At 37.8% G+C, this 19,781-nt stretch overlaps 1 protein-coding gene across 2 annotated transcripts in view; it reads right to left on the bottom strand.

The window, feature by feature from the left end:
• Positions 1-19,781, bottom strand: part of zmat1 (zinc finger matrin-type 1) — a 106,482-nt gene that overhangs the window by 36,994 nt on the left and 49,707 nt on the right. For both annotated transcript variants that reach the window (XM_028804646.2, XM_028804647.2), the window contains exons 2-4: positions 13,210-13,316; positions 12,522-12,617; positions 4,577-4,751 (exon numbers count right to left, since the gene is read on the bottom strand). In XM_028804646.2, the coding sequence (XP_028660479.1) occupies positions 4,577-4,751; positions 12,522-12,617; positions 13,210-13,316 (378 nt within the window). The remainder of the gene's footprint in view (positions 1-4,576; positions 4,752-12,521; positions 12,618-13,209; positions 13,317-19,781) is intronic.

The following is a 19,781-nucleotide window of genomic DNA, read 5'->3' as shown; positions in this document are numbered from 1 at the left end:
ACCCTGCAATGGTGGACACACTAAGGTGGAGGAGAAGACGAAACAGAAATGGCCAGTTAGAGGGCTTTTCCGTTTGCCACTTTTTCACGTTTTGGCAGCAAGGCATCAAGTAGCTATATTTACGTGGGAGGTTTTTCATTGGTTCCCTGTTATAGAGAGTGAAATTTTGTAGGTAGCTTGTCTGTTTATTATGAATTGGCAGGTGGGCAGCAACTTTTAACTGTGACACCTGATTGACAGCTAGTGGCAGCTATTAAACAGCAGAACATAAAGCACACACACTTAGGACTGTGGGGCAGAATTAATAATATCTGCCTGCAGGTGATAACTATTAAAATATTTGTTAGGTAATACACATGGTGGATTTCTGTATACCATGGAATATGCCATGAGAAAAGCAGTGTCTCACTTTGCATGAAACAGAACTGATCTGCAAATTATTTAACTAAATAATCAACTGGAAATCACCACAAGGATTGACCCACCTAATGTGTTGAACAAAACAGGGCTAGGACTACTTGTTTCTCCAATAAAAAACAAAAATAAAAATGATTGTTCCCCCTTTGTCATATATGTGAAGTCTGCTGAATTTCCCCTAGTAGCAGGCTTTTCATGTGCATTGTTTAATGAGTCTGATTATAAGTCATATATTATTACTTTTATCATAATGATCATTGTTTGCTTGAAGAGAAAGGCATTTATGAAACACCATATAGAACATGTTGAGAATGGCACCAGCACGCATACAAGGTACACTGGCAAAACAATTAAAAATGAGCTCATTAATTCCATAACTGAGATGGTAATTCATCATAAAGTGAATGACATCAAGCAGTCTACATATTACTTCATTATTTTCAAATGTACACCTGATGTTAGCCATGAGGAGCAAACAATACTAATTATAAGAGCTGACACACTGGAGGAAGCAACCAGGATTAAAGAGCACTTTATGGGATTCTTTCCAGTAACCATGACAACAGGACAAATTTTGTCTTCTCTTATCCTTGAGGGGCTTGAGGAACTCAATATTATTTCTGATGATCGCAGAGGGCAATCATCTGATAATGGTGACAACGTGAAGAGGAAAGAAAAAGGAGTACAGGCAAGACTCCTGCAAAAAAAAATCCTTGCACTTTCTTATTGCTATGTGCTGCTCACACATTGAATTTAGTGGTAACAAAGGCAACCAGAACTCAAAAGATGCCATTGCCTTCTTTGGACATCTGCAAAAGTTTTATAGTTGCTTCTCAGCTCCATTTCAAAGGTGGACTATCTTGATGAAAAATGTAAATATCACAATAGATGTTTGCATTGTTCTAGTTGGGGACCCACAGTAAACCCATACATAGGGCCCCAAAAATGGTTAAGGCTATCCATGCCTGTAGTTATAATAGAGAGAAGAAGCTGGATGGTGTGCTTTGCAAGTTAAACTGTTTGTTTGATGGAAAAAAAGAGAGAAAGAAAAGTAAGGTACAAAGGACATATACAACTGGCTTTATAAAATATTTTAGAGTGAGCTATAGTTACAACTAGTTGCCTTGGGTTCTGTAGCGAACTGGGAATTATTGGTATAGACAAAGACTTTTTGTCCAAAACAGTGATGTACCGTGTTATTTATATACGTAACTGCTATTGATGTTTATAAAGCTCAGAAAAGTGAATCAAAATGTGTGGCCAGCTGAGATATAAAGTGGTTGAGAGCATATAATGGATACAATGACCCATGTGCAAAACATTTCTTTAAAAATTTTATGTGTAGTGCAAAGATCTTAGATTCCCATTAGAAAATCTGCTGCATTTTACCAGAAAAATAAAATTCATTATTTTTAACAGTGCAATTTTTTGCCCCTTTTCTATCTTAAGTTCAAGTTCAAGTACTTTATTGTCATTGTGTAACACAATGAAATTACTTTTTGTGACAGCCAAGGTGCACTTAAAGAAAATTCAAATAATTCCAAATGTCATATACAGTGTTAAGTGATCAAGTAACCAGAGCAAATTATTATTGCTCAAAGTACAGCAGCATAAATTATTACTGCACCTGTTAATGAATAGTACATTACATATTCTATATTGTATTACATTAGTATATTGCACATTACCAATATAGCTTATTGCACATGTTCAATTAAAAATGGTCTCAGACTGAGGAGATTCAGAGTTCAGAAAGTTTATGGCAGATGGGGAAAAGGCTCTTTTTTAGTTTGTTTGTGCGTACACGGATTAACCTAAAGAGTCTTCCTGATGGGAGGAGCTCAAACAAAGAATTTCCAGGATGAGTTTTGTCCTTGAGAATGTTTTTGGCCCTTCTCACACAGCGAGTCTTATACGAGAGTTCGAGTGATGGCAGTTCAGTCCCAATAATGACCTCTGCTGTTTTTACGACCCGCTGCAGGGCTTCTTTAGCAGCCTTGGTGCAGCTGTTGTACCAGGCCATCATGCAGTTAGTTAAAATGCTCTCTATAGTGCATCTATAGAAATTAACCAGCAGCTTCTGGGGGAGGTCAGCTCTCCTTATCTTCCTGAGAAAATAGAGGCGTTGTTGTGCTTTGCCTATTATAGCCAAGTTGTTGTCAAACAAGGACAGGTCCTGTGAGATGGTGACTCCTAGAAACTTAAAGCTGGAAACTCTCTCCACAGCATCTGCATTGATTGTTATTGGACTGTGATTGGTCTTTTTAGTGGTCCTAAAGTCCAGAATAACTTCTTTGGTCTTTTTGGTATTTAAGACCAGGTTGTTGGTGTTGCACCATTCTGTCAGATTCTGAACCTCTTCCCTATATGCAGCTTCACTGCTGTCTGTTACAAGCCCAATGACAGTTGTATCATCCGCAAATTTAACAATAATGTTTGATTGGTGGATGGGTTGACAGTCATGGGTGAAGAGTGCATAGAGAAAGGGACAGTACACATCCTTGCGGCACTCCAGTGCTCAGGGTAAGGGTGGAGGATGTGTTTGCCCATCCTGACAGACTGGGGGCGGTTGGTGAGAAAATCCAGTAACCAGTTGCATATGGACGGAGCAAGTCCTAGTGCATAGAGTTTTTGGATCAGCTGGTTAGGTATGATGGTATTAAATGAAGAGCTGTAGTCAATGAAGAGCATCCTAACATAGTTGTTGGGCTTTTCCAGGTGCGAAAGGGCAGCATGTAGAGCCACACAGATGGCGTCCTCAATTGATCTGTTTGACCGATAGGCAAACTGGTGTTGGTCTAGATCAGCTGAGATGGAGGCTTTGATGTGGGTGATTATCAGTCGTTCAAAGCACTTTGCGATGACAGGGGTGACAGCAACTGTTCAATAGTCATTAAGACAGGTTATCCTCGGTTTTTTGGGAACAAGTACAATGGTTGTTGATTTCAGGGACTACACCTGAGGAGAGAGAGAGGTTGAATATGTGTGTAAATACCTCCGCTAATTGGTCAGCACAGGCCTGGAGCACACGTCCTTGCACATTATCAGGACCTGCTGCCTTCCTTGTATTGATGTTTTCGAGTGCCCGCCGCACATCATGTATGTGTATGACCAAAGGCTGTGAGTCTCCAGTCAGCTTCAAGCTGACTGGAGGCTGGTTATTGTCCTTGTCAAACTGTACAAAGAAACTGTTAAGTTCCTCTGCTAGGTTGGCATTGTTATTGGCCAGTGTGTCTTGTACGTCATTTTTCTTTTTGTATTCTGTGATTAATCGGATGCCTTGCCACATCCGCTGAGTTACTGTCAAAGTCCTCCTCAATCCGTTGTTTGTATATAAGTTGATATACTGAGCAAGTAAAGCCGTTCATAGCTTGCAATCTATAACTGTCTACTCTCATACACATTCCTAGAAACTGGCTATGCTCACAGGGAACAGTCAGCCATGCTTCAACTGTGCTGATGCTACCTGGACCAGAATGCTCATAGTGATTACCTTTTAAAACAAACTGTATTAGCTGGGGTCAGATTTTACCCCAGCATCTCATCAGACATGTCAGCCTGTGATCACCACTGAATAAGGGCAAGACCAGTAGCACATAGTAATATTGTTTTATAGGTAATCTACCTCTGGCATTTGCATGTTTACCCCACTTAATTTTACTGACAACCAAACCTTATGCATATTTATACATTGGCTTTGTTTTTGCCATTGAAAATGAATGATACAGTAAAACAGGTAACAACTATCAAGATATAGATGAACTATAATCACCTGAGTGGTTTAGGAATACCTTAGTGCCAAAGTGGAAGCTCAAAAAAGTACTTTTAATGTCCTCTACTTGATCATTTCTTCATTTACAATATTCATACATTTTTGCTTGTCTCGATTTTACCTTAATTTTTTAGGGTATATAAGCTTCCTGTTTGGTGGTCTTCCTAACATAACCACTCTGCTGTGACTGAGCACTGACATACTAATTGTTTATAGAAGGCATTGTTCAAGAAGTTCATTAGATACAGAATAAATTTAGAACCTTTATTAGAGTAATCCAATTGCTAACATACTCAGAGTACTATAAAATAAAAAACAGACATTTAAGTTTATGTAACTGTCAAAACTTTTTACAAATACAATATACTTGTTACCAGCAGATATTACCTTCGTGAGGAATAGCAGTCAATGTGGCCGAACTAGCAGAAGACTGCGTAGAACCTTGTTTTCTCAATTTCTTGGCATGAATCTTCCCCGAGTAGTGTGACTGAGCCACAACAACAGAACTGAACACCATGTTACAGAGACTGCAGAAACGATTCTTATCCACATTTTCATAATTCTGCAGAAGAAAAAAAGAATGTAAAACACATTAAATGGCAGCTTACTTCACAAAATGGAATTATTCAGTGAGCTGGATAATTTTTGTTGCTTACAATAAGTGTAGTGTTTCTAAAGGACACGGCTGACATGAGAGTGATTGAAGAGCAAGTTCCATTTTAATTAATCAGAAATGTCTTTCAAGCTAGACTGATACTGCATCAAAGCAAAATCTGTTCCATTTGTACTTTAATTTATTTGTTTTTCTATTTTTTGTGGTTATGTCCCCACATGTTGTATTGGCTCAATCCAGCCCTGGAAGTGATTCCCAAGTTGACCTGGAAGTGCTTATGGCCAGGTGTGCTGAAGCTGAGAAAGTTTACCTGGACTACAGGTACAGGTGCTTTGAGTCATGTGTAGTATATTAGCAAGGGTTAATCTTTCAAGGAGGTAGAGAGTAGAGGATGATGTAACAGTAAAGCTTATGAGGAAGGCAAATTGTGAGCTTAATGGCATTGGAAAGTGGACTATGCATTCCATTGGTAGATGGGATCTTAATTGTAATAGGTATGCCTAGAAAGCAATCTGTTCTTTAACTATTGTGTATATCAACTGCACCTGTATTACCTATCCCTATAAGTATTTTTTAGTTAATAAATCATTCCTTTTTAAGATCCAGACCTCAGTTCTGTCACTCTTGGCTTGGGGTCTGCTTATGAGCAATACAGTATAGTGTACATAAACATTGAGATTAAGAATTGTAATTCTGTGTTTGCAGTAGTAAAATAAGTATGTTTTGAGATTTTTCAGTTGATGAAGGTAGTTATACTCACTAATCATGGTGCCAGAGAGTGGTGATGTGTTGAACGTAGATTGCTATATGTAATTAACAAGGTTACTGTACACATGACAATAATCTGTTAAGGTAATAAGATAGTGTTATCAATCATTCTAACAAAGACACCATGAACAGACTATGGGTTATGAATCATAGTTACTAAATCTGCTGTGTGCACTGTATACTGACATTGTATATTGTCTACTTAAGACTGTCTAATGTGCAGTTTAATGTGTGAATGTGATATCAATCTCTAACTCTTGGGTCGGACTTCACATGAAAGCTCTTTCAAGTAGTATCTCACAAAAAAGGTGTTCTTCAAAACTTTCTTGTGTGGAATGACCAGCGACTTAAAAGCATCCTTGTATTTCTTCAAAAATTCCAAACAGAAACATACATAAGGAAAACAAACTAAACATGTTACTTCACATATAATATCTCTGAAAATTTCTTATAACATTTGAATGAAACACAATTCATTTCATTGTTTTTCAGTCTATAAGGGGTAAAGACTTCTAGAAAAAATCAAGAGCATGCATGTGTGATGAATTATCTGACAAGTATAAGAAGTAAATACTACAAATAATGGAAAAAGTCTCATATTATTACTTTTATCATTATGTTATTATTATGTACTTTTATTATTACTTCTAATTTAAAAAATAAATATTCCATTTCAACATATATTGCCCCTGTATCAAAACTGAAGAAGTGCTTTTCCAGTTTTGTAAAATAAATAAATAATACCTAAAAAACTAACACAAATTCATCAATTAATGCACTTTTACCTAAACCATTAGACAAAAGCCTCCTGTATTCAAATTACACTTAACTGTTACCATATCGAATATCATTAGTTTACTTTTTGGAGAACAGAAAAACCACAGTATATGCAAATAGGTATAGCTCATATTGGGAATATCAATATTATATTGCCTTGGTTTACTGAAAAAAGTCTAAGTGCTATCTTCCCTGTACTTCTGCGACTCATTTTCAATTCAACAACTGTGGCTAGTAGCAGTAGTTTCCTGAAAACAAAAGCTACTTTGATAGTGATTCTTGCCTTTAATTTTTTCTGCCTTGTAATTTTCTTCATCTCATTATTATTATTTACATTCTAAGTCTGCTATTTTACCTTGAGGGAAAATTTTGCAGAATGTTATAACTCAAGAAAATGTAATGGTGCACTTATAACATTACAAACAAATTTATATAATTAATGCTGACAAATCTGTGTGACCATATTCCCAGTTTGTAAAAGCTTTATAATGATGACTAACATTCAGGAGAGCTTTAGCTTGAACTAGGAATGGGAAGTTGCAATATCATTATTAGAAAAATAATATCATCAAAAATTAGATTACATGCAAAAAAAATGTGCCAAATCTATTAGCAAAAATATATGTTCTCTTTATCTGCGTGTGAGGTGCCTGGAATTGTATAGAGTAAACAATATATCGTTATTTGGAACACGTGCATTTCATGTGTGTTCTGTGACTACAACAATCTGGGTAAATGTAGGATGACAGGAAATGTTGAATACATACCTAAAACAGAAACGTTTTTCATGTTATAGTACTAATGAAACTAATATGAAACTAAACTAATGAAACTTTGACATGAAGTGTATAATGTGTGAAAACTGAGGTCCAAATATGAAATAAAAACTTTCACAAAAGGTACACGTATAACAAAACAAGTGCGCTTTTATTCAAGAATATAACCGAAGAAAAAGAAATCGTGACCCATCTCACTATAAAATTGCATGTGCACTTTTTATATTTTCTATATCAAAGTTACAGAGCTCCAGTTTAATGAAGTAAGAAAATATTTTATATTGATATGTTGTTTAAAATGACAAATCCTTTACTTTGTTAATTCTGTTTTGACCAGACGATATCACTTATTTGTTTTTTCATGAGTCATTAAAGCTATTAGCAAAGCATGGAAGATGTAGTGGCAAAGTAACTTACAGCCTCGCCAGTTTGGTGGTATTTTGGTTTTAGTACCATTAAAATGGGCAGATAATGCCAAAGAGTCCCAAACAAAAAACCTTTACAGTTATTTGTGCATACATCATGTTAACTAGCACTAAAGATCAGCCTGGAGAAATTAGCTGGTTATTAGTATTGACTTCTCTCCGGCAACTCCTGTAGCCAAGCTGGCTCGAAATGTAATGCTCTACATTCCCTTGGACTCCATTGGTTAGGCCGAGAGGGGGGCCTTTTCATCTGGGCAGCACAAGGCCTCCATATACATCGCCCAGGCTGGTGCCCTGGAGAGGTCACTCAAGGCAAACTACAGAAGTCAAAGCAAATAACAACAGAAGTCAAAGACCAGTTTTACAAACAGCTAGACACTGTTGCCCATAAAATCACAACTTCAGAGCATATTCACCTTCTGGGAGACCTCAGTGCTAGGATGGCTGCAGACTGTGAGTCATGGCCAAAGATCTTAAAGTCATCACACCATAGGAAATTTGAACAAAAAACAGCCAGAGGCTTTTAGAACTTTTTGTCATCATAACCTGTGTGTGACAAACGCCAATTTTCAGAACAAGACATGCCATAAAGCTTCCTGGACACATTCAAGATCCAATCACTGGCATCAGCTAGACTTTGTAGTTACCAGACAAGTATCACTAAACAGTGTCTGCAACACCAGAGCTGATCACAGCTGCCGAATTTGACACTGACCATACCCTAATCGCCTCAAAGCTCAGATTGAAGAAACTCTACCATTCTAAAATGAAACACCAGCTGAGAATCAACAACAGCAAGACTGCTTACCCAGGCAAAAACCAGGAGTTCATAGAGCAGCTCAAGAAGCCCATTAATGACAAAACACAAAGTGTAGAAGACAGATGGAACTTTATTCTAAATACTTTCCACAGTGCCACTTATGGCAAGGAGGAACGTGCAAGCGCAGACTGGTTTGAAATCAGCATCGATTTACTTGAACCTGTCATCAACACTACTGTAATGCACTGAATAAGGTATAATCATGACCAAAGTCTTCGAAACCAGAAAGCCCTAAAAGCAGCTCCAATGCTGCCTCCTCAAAGCTGACTTCTCCGCAGCTTAACCCATACGGGATCAGTCAGCCTTCACATCCAGGCTCGGGTCCGCATTGCCAGCCCTTGGTCATAGGTTGCTATGCTGATCCTTACACATCTCCTGCCGCCTGTCGCTTGGCATCTGCAGGAGACACCGCATGACAGGGCGCTTCTACTCCCTGCTAATAGCTCAGTAGGAGCACCCTTTCTCCAGCTCTGGTTCCTGGAGCCATGAAGCTCTCTCCCAACCACCTGCCTCTCATTTCTTGCTGCATGGGTGCTCTCTCTTCTCTTTATTTAACCTTCCTCTTTCCTCGTCTTTCTCTCTCAATGAGAAGTCTATTTTCGGGTCCCCAACAATGAGGATCTTACAAGCTGGATCACCATCAGGGAAACGCGCCACATTGCCGTATTGCCGTAACTGACGCTTCCTCACAATGCAGGTAATGTGCCTCATTCGGGACTCCATGAGCAACTGCTCATTCGACACAAAGTCAAACCAATGGTACCCAAGGATTTTCTGGAGAGACACAGTACCAAAGGAGTCCAGTCTTCGTCTGAGGTCACTGGATAGTGTCTCCCACAGGAACATTCTCAAATCATGTTATCTAACTAATCTAATGGCTTATTTTTGGTAAGGATGGAGAAGACCTCTGTGATGCTGCTTTGATAATTGCTCATAGAAACAGACTGGAGTTAAGCAGCTGTACCTTTGCAAATCATTATGTGTTGTTAAAAGATACCGAAAATATAATCTGCAGTCTCTATTAAATTGTCAGTGTAATAACAGCATTGGTGACTTGCTGGCAGCAGGCCATAAATAATAAAACAAAGTACAGCTTAAATTACAAAAATGACACCTGAAGGGCAACATTATGCTTAAACAGTGACCCTGTGGTTTATCATCACAGAGAGATAAGTACCCAGTAATTCAGGATAGCAAATGTATTCATATTACAATAATATAAATAGAATATTACTGAATAAACTACTGGCAAATGATATTATTGCACCCAGCACTCATTTGGCACAATGAATGTCATTGTAACTAAAGTAGCACGTTAAGTGCTTTGTATTGTATTTGTTCTTCTATGTGCTCTGTGTGTGTGAATCACTAAGTGATTCTTAAACGGGCTTTCTCTTCCTCTGACAGGACACAGAATCCGTTACATTCATGATATTACAGTTCTCTGAATAATTTAAATACTGAGATGTATACTTGTTATCATTTTCATGATGATATGAATTAAAGCATGTATTAAACATGGGAACACGGTGGCGCAGTGATAGTGACGAGCTGGCGCCCTGTCCAGAGATTGTTCCTGCCTCCAGCAAGATGCTTACTGCACCATGCACGACCTTCGATGAAATAATTTATTGCAGCAGTACTGTCTTTCTCAAACATACTAACCTCCAATTCCTGTCCTTCCTTTCTTTCTTCAAATAACCAATCGCCACTCGATCAGCTCTGTAATAGATGTCAAGCCATCTGTAGGCTTAGAACACCGATTCTTCAAAACTTTTAAGGAACACTGAAATATATTCGTAGTGTGTGTTTAATTATTCTATCCATCTATCCTTCCAGTGTCGTGCCAGTCCCAGCAAGAATGCAGCGCAAGGCAGGAACAATCCCTGAATGGGCTTCAGCTCAACGCTAACGCTGCAACACCGTGTCCTCACATGTGTAACTATTAACTATATAGATTATTTAAATGATGTTAACATTTTATCTGTATAATGTAATAAACATATTTTAATGCATTTCATTTTAAAAATGATATTGTCATCATATGTAAATACGTGCTTTATGAAATGGCTCAGGTTGTGCAATATTACAACTATCACAAGTTTACAGTGAGATAATTGTACTTATAAGAACAAACAGTTCAACAAGGAGCACTTGATTGACCGATTGAGTGTGTTTAGAGTTCTTGGGATGAAACTGTTTCTGAACTGTGAGGTCAGTACAGGAAAGGCTCTAAAACGTTTGTCGTATGAGAGCAGTTAAAATAGGCAGCATGGCTGAGGCAGTGTGTGCTTGATGCTGTATACCGATAATTTTCTTTCTGATCAGCTGCTGTAGAGCTGTGATTCCACACTCAGATACAGTGATATAAATACTCAGAGAGGTGCAGTGAAAGTAATATGGAAAAAGATGATCCGCTGTGGCAACCCCTAACGGGAGCAGCTGAAAGAAGAACGTGCAGTGAGAGTAACAACGCTAAACCAGCTATGGTATTTGGAATAGTTTGGCTATTCCGTGGACCATTATATTGTTACAGGTTAATTTCAATCAGATGCCTTAAACTAATAAACAATATGCAGTTAATTTCAGTATATAAGATAAAGCCGCATCAGGGATGTGGATCTAAAAAAGAAAGGGAAACCACACTGGAACAAAAGAACTGCTTTGATGCTGGGTGCCGCCAGTTTGCAAAACCAAGCGGAGAACTTGCGTATGTTCTAAAATTATTTAAACCTAACCTCAGGTATAAAACAACACACAACAGATTCCACCTTGTCATTATTTATTTAACAAAAATGAAGCCAAAATGGAGAACCCATGTGTGAAAAACTAAGTACACCCCATGATTCAATAGCTTGTGGAACCACCTTTAGTACCAATAACTTGTATGAAAACCTTAAGTAAACATCTTCTGTAGGACTTTATCAGTCTCTCACACTGTGGTGGAGGAATGTTGGCCCACTTTTCTTTACATTGTTGCTTCAGTTCATTGAGGTATGCAGCCATTCGTTTTTGCACAGCCCTCTTAAAGTCCTACCACAGTATTTCAATCCGGTTGAGGTCTAGTCTTTGATTGGATCATGGAAACACCTCAATTCTTTTCTTTTTCAGCCATTCTGTTGTACATTTGCTGGTGTGCTTGGGATCACTGTCCTGTTGCATGACCCAATTTCGGCCAAGTTTTACCTGTTGGACAGATGGCCTCACATTTGACTTTAGAATACTTTGGTACACAGAGGAATTCATAGTCGACTCAATGATTGCAAGGTGCCCAGGTCCTGTGGCTGCAAAACATGTCCAAATCATCACCTCTCCACCACAATGACACAGTGTAATATGTCAAGTGTTGTTGCTCATCTGAGGTTGTATTTACCTAATTTTAAGACCTGCTAATGACCGGATTATTCTATACTGTCCAGACATGTAAAACCTCAGAATAGAAAGAGGGTGTACTTTCTTTTTCACATTACTGTATCTTGATTCACATTATTTACAACGTACCTAGGTAAAGACACTAATTGTAAGCTGTGTTGTCAGGCTTACCATGCTGCTTGGTCAATTACTTTTCAGATTGCGCCACACTCAAAGCTGTAACGGGGAAAAAATAAAATCTTTCCTTACCTGTCTGACAGCTTTGGAATTGGAACCATAATAATTGCTAATCCTATAAAACTATAGGATTGCTGCATGGTACAATACTGTGTGTAATGAATAATCTGCTGTGTTTTGCTTTCCATGCATCTTTGGGGTGAGGAGCAAAATATGGAGCACTGATAAAAACACTCGGACAAAGTTATGCCAATAAAGGAACATATTAATACATAAAAACTATCTCAGACAATACCCTCTGTAATACTGCTGTAGTTATACTGTAAAAACATAGATTGTTCAAAATTTCTCCTAAATATAATGTTAAGGTTAATTAGTTAGAACATTATACCTGGGTCTAACAAAATTTTTTTTCTTCCTTGTGTTAAAAGGTTTGGTTGAGTACATTTTGTCACTGTAAATATGAAAAAATTTGTTTGGTATAACAGATACATTATCTATACGAAATTTATATCAACTGAGTTTGCATCTAAAAAAATGTAAACTGAACTGAATGACTAAGCCCCTTTGAGTTTGTAAACCATTTTGCATTGTTTATTAGTACCTGGAAATTTTTTGATTCACATTTCTTTGCATCAGTTTCTAGTTCACGTTTTCGTGTCTGAAAATACTGTTTCACCTTCTGGGCATGTTTTTTACCCTGAAAGAGAAGAGAAAGAGTTAGAAAGAGGAGGAGCTGTGCATAACAGATCAGCATAGATGTTAAAGTATACAAAATCATGAATCATAAATGAACTCAATATTTGAATGAAACAGTAATATTAAAAAAGGCCATTAGAAATTTTCACCTAAGTCAAAGACTAAAGTGTAATAAGCAAAATGGCCACATAGACCAATTACATTTTGGAAACCATAGGGGAAGCCTTCCTAAATGCTATAAATCATATATTCTTCCATTTGCTGAAGCACATTTTGATTTTATAAAGTCACGGAATGGCAAAGCTATTGTATCGGGATTGAAATTAAAAGAGACATGCATCACAGGGCACATTTAAACTCAGTCACTCACCTCAAGCCAATTTAGGGTCAATGATTAATATGGAGAACCTTAAGAGAAAGAAAAAAAAAACTATACAGATAGAGACAGGACAGACACTGCCCTGTAACCTAGTAGCTGAAGTGCACTAGAATCAGATTTGGGGGGGTAGGGGGCCATCTGTGCATTCCAATTTCTAATGACTGAACTTTTTCCAACACAACCTATAACTTTGAAACATTTTACACAAATTCACCTCATAATGGGATATCCGTTGAGATTCAAACTGAAGTACAGCTCCACATACATTGCAAAATGTATCTGTGAAAAGTTTCTGCAATTCTTCATCAGAAATCTGTGCACCTATAGAAAAACAATGTATTAGAGAAAAAAAAAATTTTTTTTTTTGCAAACTTTATTTTTTAAAATTTGCACAATATACTGTAAGTGGAGAATGTTGCTTCTCTGTTCTTCTGTACCTTTCTGTATTTGTGACAATACCATTACTTTCTTGGATAATCTAGTTAAACCAACTGCACACCCTTCACCATATGAGCCAGCTTTTCTTCTCCTTGTGACGACAGGAGACCATATAATACAGTACATTAATTATCTTGGTCTAACTGGTTATTTAATGATGATGTGCTTGTGATTACAGATCAGCTGACATGCCCGTTTAATTAAAGTGTGAAAAATATCTCTCTATTATAAAAAAAAAAATCCTGGAAAGCAAAAGTAAGGCTACGATACGTGATCTTCTCGGAAGTTCTCGGAAGACATTTAAAAGACCCGCGAGACAATAGAGACTTGCCACGGTGCATCTCGCGAGGACCATAAACATGAGACTTGGTGCCAAGAGATTGTCCCAAGGCCGTCTCGTGGGGACATGGAACATGAGATTCTTGCAAGACATGCCCTACTTACACAAGATATTAAATAAGAGCACACCCATCAAAAAAAACTCAAGTGGTGTAACAGCACGTAGTACACACAGATCATGTGCTCTCAGCACATATAAAGCATACAAGGACAATACGGAGAATAGAGACCCAAAGGCATTGGAGAGAAAAAAAAGGCAGAATAAGAGATTATGAAAGCAGTGGAATTCGAAAGGCTCAAACAAACGATGTTGCGATACACATGCAGGGAAAGGTATAGAATATGAAAGCAGTAAAATTCGAAAGTATTGTAGCGTCCCAGCCAGGTTGAGGGCTTTTTGGTTTTAAGTGACCGTTAGGTCCGATTGAGGGAGGGCGGAGTACAGCACAGAAGACTGATAGCAGGGTATTGATTGATGCGGTAAGGGGGGGCATTGGAGAGGGTGCTAGAAAGTTGTGTTTGGGGTTAGGAAGTCAGCAATTGTTCAAGTAAAACTTTTGTGACACTTTATCATGTCAGTTGCTACAGTATCAAAGAAATGAAAGAAAAGATTGCATTACCGCAAACAAAAGGTTATTAATCATCAGAACCAGGTGTAATTGAAAAAATAGCAGGACAAAACGAGGTCAGAAAAAAAGAGTAGACAACAAAGTCTTTTCGCATTCACATCATTCAATGCACAAAACGTGGATTTACACAATAATGGACCATACGCTATGAGTATCTGTGGTCCCGGAACAGTTTAAGCAACAACAAGTTAAATTTCAAAGAATACACAATTCGGTCGGGTGTATATTGATGATCACGGAGAAGCAATGCAAATTTTAACAGGCAAAAAGAAAGGTAATGTATATATTCCACGAATAACCTTACACACCAAAGGAGATCGTGATATGCCATTCGTATTAAAATGTTTACAGTTTACCGTGAGAATAGCTTTTGCTATGACAAGCAATAAATCACAGGGACAAACATTAGAAAAACTCGGATTATTTATTACAGAAACAATATTCACTCACGGGCAGTTATACGTTGCGTTGTCACAATGTGTCTCCAAAAAATATTGTTTTTAACGAAGCTTTAAAGCAAAAGTGCAAATAATGAAATTGAAACAATTCCAAAGAAAAAAAAAATTTTAAATTGTACATCCGATTAACCAAACACAGGGGTTAGCGAGCGAAGCCCCCTAGTATTTATAAAAACAAAGGCTTGTGCTTTAGCTTTACTTAACTGATAGGATTGATTGGGACCTGATTTTGAACACAATTTTTGCTTCTAAAAATCTTAATAATCAAAATACACAAGTCTATATTCTTCATCAACTGTATTTCACCCCTGTAAATGTTTTAGTATGGACATTTCTAATGTTCACCTTTGTTTTCACTGTCCTTCTAAATCCCAAGGCATTTTTCCATATGTACTGGGAATGTCCTAAAGTTTCAGCCTCTTGTTGAGTTGTGTCACAGTTTCTTCTGTTCTCTCCTTCAATATCCCCTTACTCCTCAAGCTATCCTTCTCTTAAGACTACTGTGCTCTTCCTTTCCAGCAGAGATTGTATTCTTTGGTTATAAGTGCTACAAAGGTAGCAATAGCTTTATTTCAGGAAATTCTCCCTCTACAACCTTGTGCTTCTTTAACTTTCTGCTGCAAGAATTAATAATGTGACAAGCTCTAATTTTCTAATTGGTAATTCTATGTATAAAATGTTTGGACTAATGTTCAGGGGAGCTCTGCCTTGGTGGATGTTTTTTATATGGCTTTTGAGATAAAGGTCTAATAATCATGGCTCTCCAGATCCTAGTAGTGAAGTATACAACCTCCTTAGCAGGTTTTGGGATAAGTGATCTATGTTATAAAAGTCTACCTTTTTTAGACATACAGTGGTGTGAAAAACTATTTGCCCCCTTCCTGATTTCTTATTCTTTTGCATGTTTGTCACACAAAATGTTTCTGATCATCAAACACATTTAACCATTAGTCAAATATAACACAAATAAACACAAAATGCAGTTTGTAAATGGTGGTATTTATTATTTAGGGAGAAAAAAAAATCCAAACCTACATGGCCCTGTGTGAAAAAGTAATTGCCCCCTGAACCTAATAACTGGTTGGGCCACCCTTAGCAGCAATAACTGCAATGAAGCGTTTGCGATAACTTGCAATGAGTCTTTTACAGCGCTCTGGAGGAATTTTGGCCCACTCATCTTTGCAAAATTGTTGTAATTCAGCTTTATTTGAGGGTTTTCTAGCATGAACCGCCTTTTTAAGGTCATGCCATAGCATCTCAATTGGATTCAGGTCAGGACTTTGACTAGGCCACTCCAAAGTCTTCATTTTGTTTTTCTTCAGCCATTCAGAGGTGGATTTGCTGGTGTGTTTTGGGTCATTGTCCTGTTGCAGCACCCAAGATCGCTTCAGCTTGAGTTGACGAATAGATGGCCGGACATTCTCCTTCAGGATTTTTTGGTAGACAGTAGAATTCATGGTTCCATCTATCACAGCAAGCCTTCCAGGTCCTGAAGCAGCAAAACAACCCCAGACCATCACACTACCACCACCATATTTTACTGTTGGTATGATGTTCTTTTTCTGAAATGCTGTGTTCCTTTTACGCCAGATGTAACGGGACATTTGCCTTCCAAAAAGTTCAACTTTTGACTCATCAGTCCACAAGGTATTTTCCCAAAAGTCTTGGCAATCATTGAGATGTTTCTTAGCAAAATTGAGACGAGCCCTAATGTTCTTTTTGCTTAACAGTGGTTTGCATCTTGGAAATCTGCCATGCAGGCCGTTTTTGCCCAGTCTCTTTCTTATGGTGGAGTCGTGAACACTGACCTTAATTGAGGCAAGTGAGGCCTGCAGTTCTTTAGACGTTGTCCTGGGGTCTTTTGTGACCTCTCGGATGAGTCGTCTCTGCGCTCTTGGGGTAATTTTGGTCGGCCGGCCACTCCTGGGAAGGTTCACCACTCTTCCATGTTTTTGCCATTTGTGGATAATGGCTCTCACTGTGGTTCGCTGGAGTCCCAAAGCTTTAAAAATGGCTTTATAACCTTTACCAGACTGATAGATTTCAATTACTTCTGTTCTCATTTGTTCCTGAATTTCTTTGGATCTTGGCATGATGTCTAGCTTTTGAGGTGCTTTTGGTCTACTTCTCTGTGTCAGGCAGCTCCTATTTAAGTGATTTCTTGATTGAAACAGGTGTGGCAGTAATCAGGCCTGGGGGTGGCTACGGAAATTGAACTCAGGTGTGATACACCACAGTTAGGTTATTTTTTAACAAGGGGGCAATTACTTTTTCACACAGGGCCATGTAGGTTTGGATTTTTTTTCTCCCTAAATAATAAAAACCATCATTTAAAAACTGCATTTTGTGTTTACTTGTGTTATATTTGACTAATGGTTAAATGTGTTTGATGATCAGAAACATTTTGTGTGACAAACATGCAAAAGAATAAGAAATCAGGAAGGGGGCAAATAGTTTTTCACACCACTGTATATTCCACAGCCCCATGGTGATCAACCACTATTTTTACCATTGCTCTAATAGAAACTGTCTCATCAAATATTTTAAAAGAAGACACATAAATTGAATTCTTCACTAGAAGAACAAAAACTCTCTGGCTTACCATCTTTTGCAAAAGACTACAAATTTGTTCAGAATAACATCCAGTATTTTCTCTGTACTTCGGGCTGAGCTTCTTTTTAAATGGCGCAAAGTGAGCAGTGCTTCTTGGCTGTTAATGATGGAAAAACTATATTTGTGATAGTGCTGGCATACTCTGCACCAGCTAATATGCTTACACGGGAGATACTTTGACTTGGTAAGATCTATGATATATTCTACAGGCTGGAGTAGGCCTCAGCAAAATGTATGGCTAAATGTACTGCTATGGTGGAAAAAGTCTGCAACACTCCTCACCCAGCCAAGCAACTGGGAAATTGTTGGAATTTTCAGAGCAGTCTATGGATGCCAAAGTGAGTGTCTGCACAAAGCAGCCGGCGTGAAGTACAGGTATTTCCATAAGCTGTACTATACAGATCATATTAGCAGAGTTGTCAGTCACGATGGCCAGTTCTTTTTCTTTTCTATTCCAGTCATCCAATGCTGCTGTCACCAAGCATCAGCACTTGATCCTCATTTTAAAATGTTTCCTTTTTGTCTGAGGAGGAACTGTGAGGGCACATTTTTCAGATTGATTAACGTGACAGCTACATGTGAGCAACTGAAGATACTGTATGTGTAACTTGTAAAATTACAGTCTTCCCTATGTATAGTATCTTTAAATTATGACTAAATCAAGATTATTTTATGTTCAACAGGGAAGTAAATTTGGCTAACAGTTTAGTTGAAGGGTGTCTAAACGGAGATTCATAACATATGAATAGGTTACTGAATAACATTTATTATTTAAGAAGCAATATTTGATTATTTTGTAATATTATTATTCACAAGATGATATAGATGTTTTAAAAGTAAATGCCACTGATTGTGTTAAAAGAAGGAGTCCTCATAATATGTGTGGACTCTGATGTGGTGATACGCATGTTATTTAAATTAGGGTGAATTCTGAATGAGTGCAGTACTGTGAAAAAACTTTTTGTTTTGATATTTCGTTCCACATCTTCCAAATACCGATGTTAAGTGTTCATTACTAATCAAGTATTTCTTCTTAAATATTATTCCATGCTTATGCTATGTTATAATATCACTATGTTGACACCCCTCCAATAAAGTGTTACTGAAATTTGTCACAAAATAGTAATCTCTAAAAAAGCCACTACTTCAAAATATCAGTGCATGCTAATTCAGTCAAGATAAAAGCAATATCGAATCAAGTCAAATCGGGACATCAGTGCCAATACCTAGCTGTAAGCAGGAGTGAATGATGCCTAAGTTAACTATGGAAAAATTGGGAAACGGGCAACATGGAATAACTAAACCTAGATTAAAAGGAAATAGACTATGAAGTGTGAGAAATGTTTACTGATACTTTCCTGGTACAAATTTTGTGATGTAACTGATGCAAATTTTAGCTCAAGCTAGCAAGTTACATCAACAATGAAAAGAAATGTGCTAGTACCTGTAGCAGCCATACATGCTCAAGCCATAACCAACTCCACCACCATGTTTAACAGATGAAGTGGTATGCTTTGGATCTTGGGCAGTTCCTTTCTGTCTTCACATTTTCACTCTTGCCATCACTCTGATACAGGCTAATCACTGTCTCTTCTGTCCACAAGACCTTTTTCCAGAATTCTGCAGGCTCTTTTAAGTAGTTTTTCACAAACTGTAATCTGGCCATCCTGTATTTGTGGGTCAAGTGCATTTTGCAGTGTGGCCTCTGTATTTCTATTCATGAAGTCTTCTGCAGATGCTAGTTCTTGACACATACACATTTGCCTCCTGAAGACTGTTTCTGTCCTACTGAACAGGTCTTTGCGGCTTATTCTTTAGCATAGTGAAGATTCATCTGTCATCAGCAGTGGAGGTCTTCCTTGGCCCACCAGTCCTTTTGCAATTACTGAGCTCATCAGTGCATTCTTTCTTCTTAATGATATTCCAGATAGTTGATTAGGTAACCCTAAGGGTTTACTGATGTCTCTAATGGGTTTTATTCTTGTTCTTCAGTCTCCTAATGGCTTCTTTGACTTTCGTTGGCACAGCTCTTCTCCTCATGTTGAACAAAGGCAACAACAGACTCCAAAAGGAAGAAGCAAACCTAGGTATCTTATGCTTGAACTTATGAACCAATGAAACACAATTGCAACTATCCCAAACATTGTGGCATTCAGAAATGTACAAAGAAGGTAATTTCTACATTGTGTGCAATGTGCACTTTAATTAGGGTTGCTCCGATCGGTCAGCCTCCAATCAAAATTAGTCTTTTTTTTTTTGTGAAAATTGCCCATCGGTGATTGGTAAAAAAAAAAAGCTGATTTTAAGGG

This window comes from Erpetoichthys calabaricus, chromosome 7, assembly GCF_900747795.2.
Source record: "Erpetoichthys calabaricus chromosome 7, fErpCal1.3, whole genome shotgun sequence".
Taxonomy (NCBI): Eukaryota; Metazoa; Chordata; class Cladistia; order Polypteriformes; family Polypteridae; genus Erpetoichthys; species Erpetoichthys calabaricus.
This window is presented reverse-complemented; position numbering and strand designations above follow the sequence as displayed.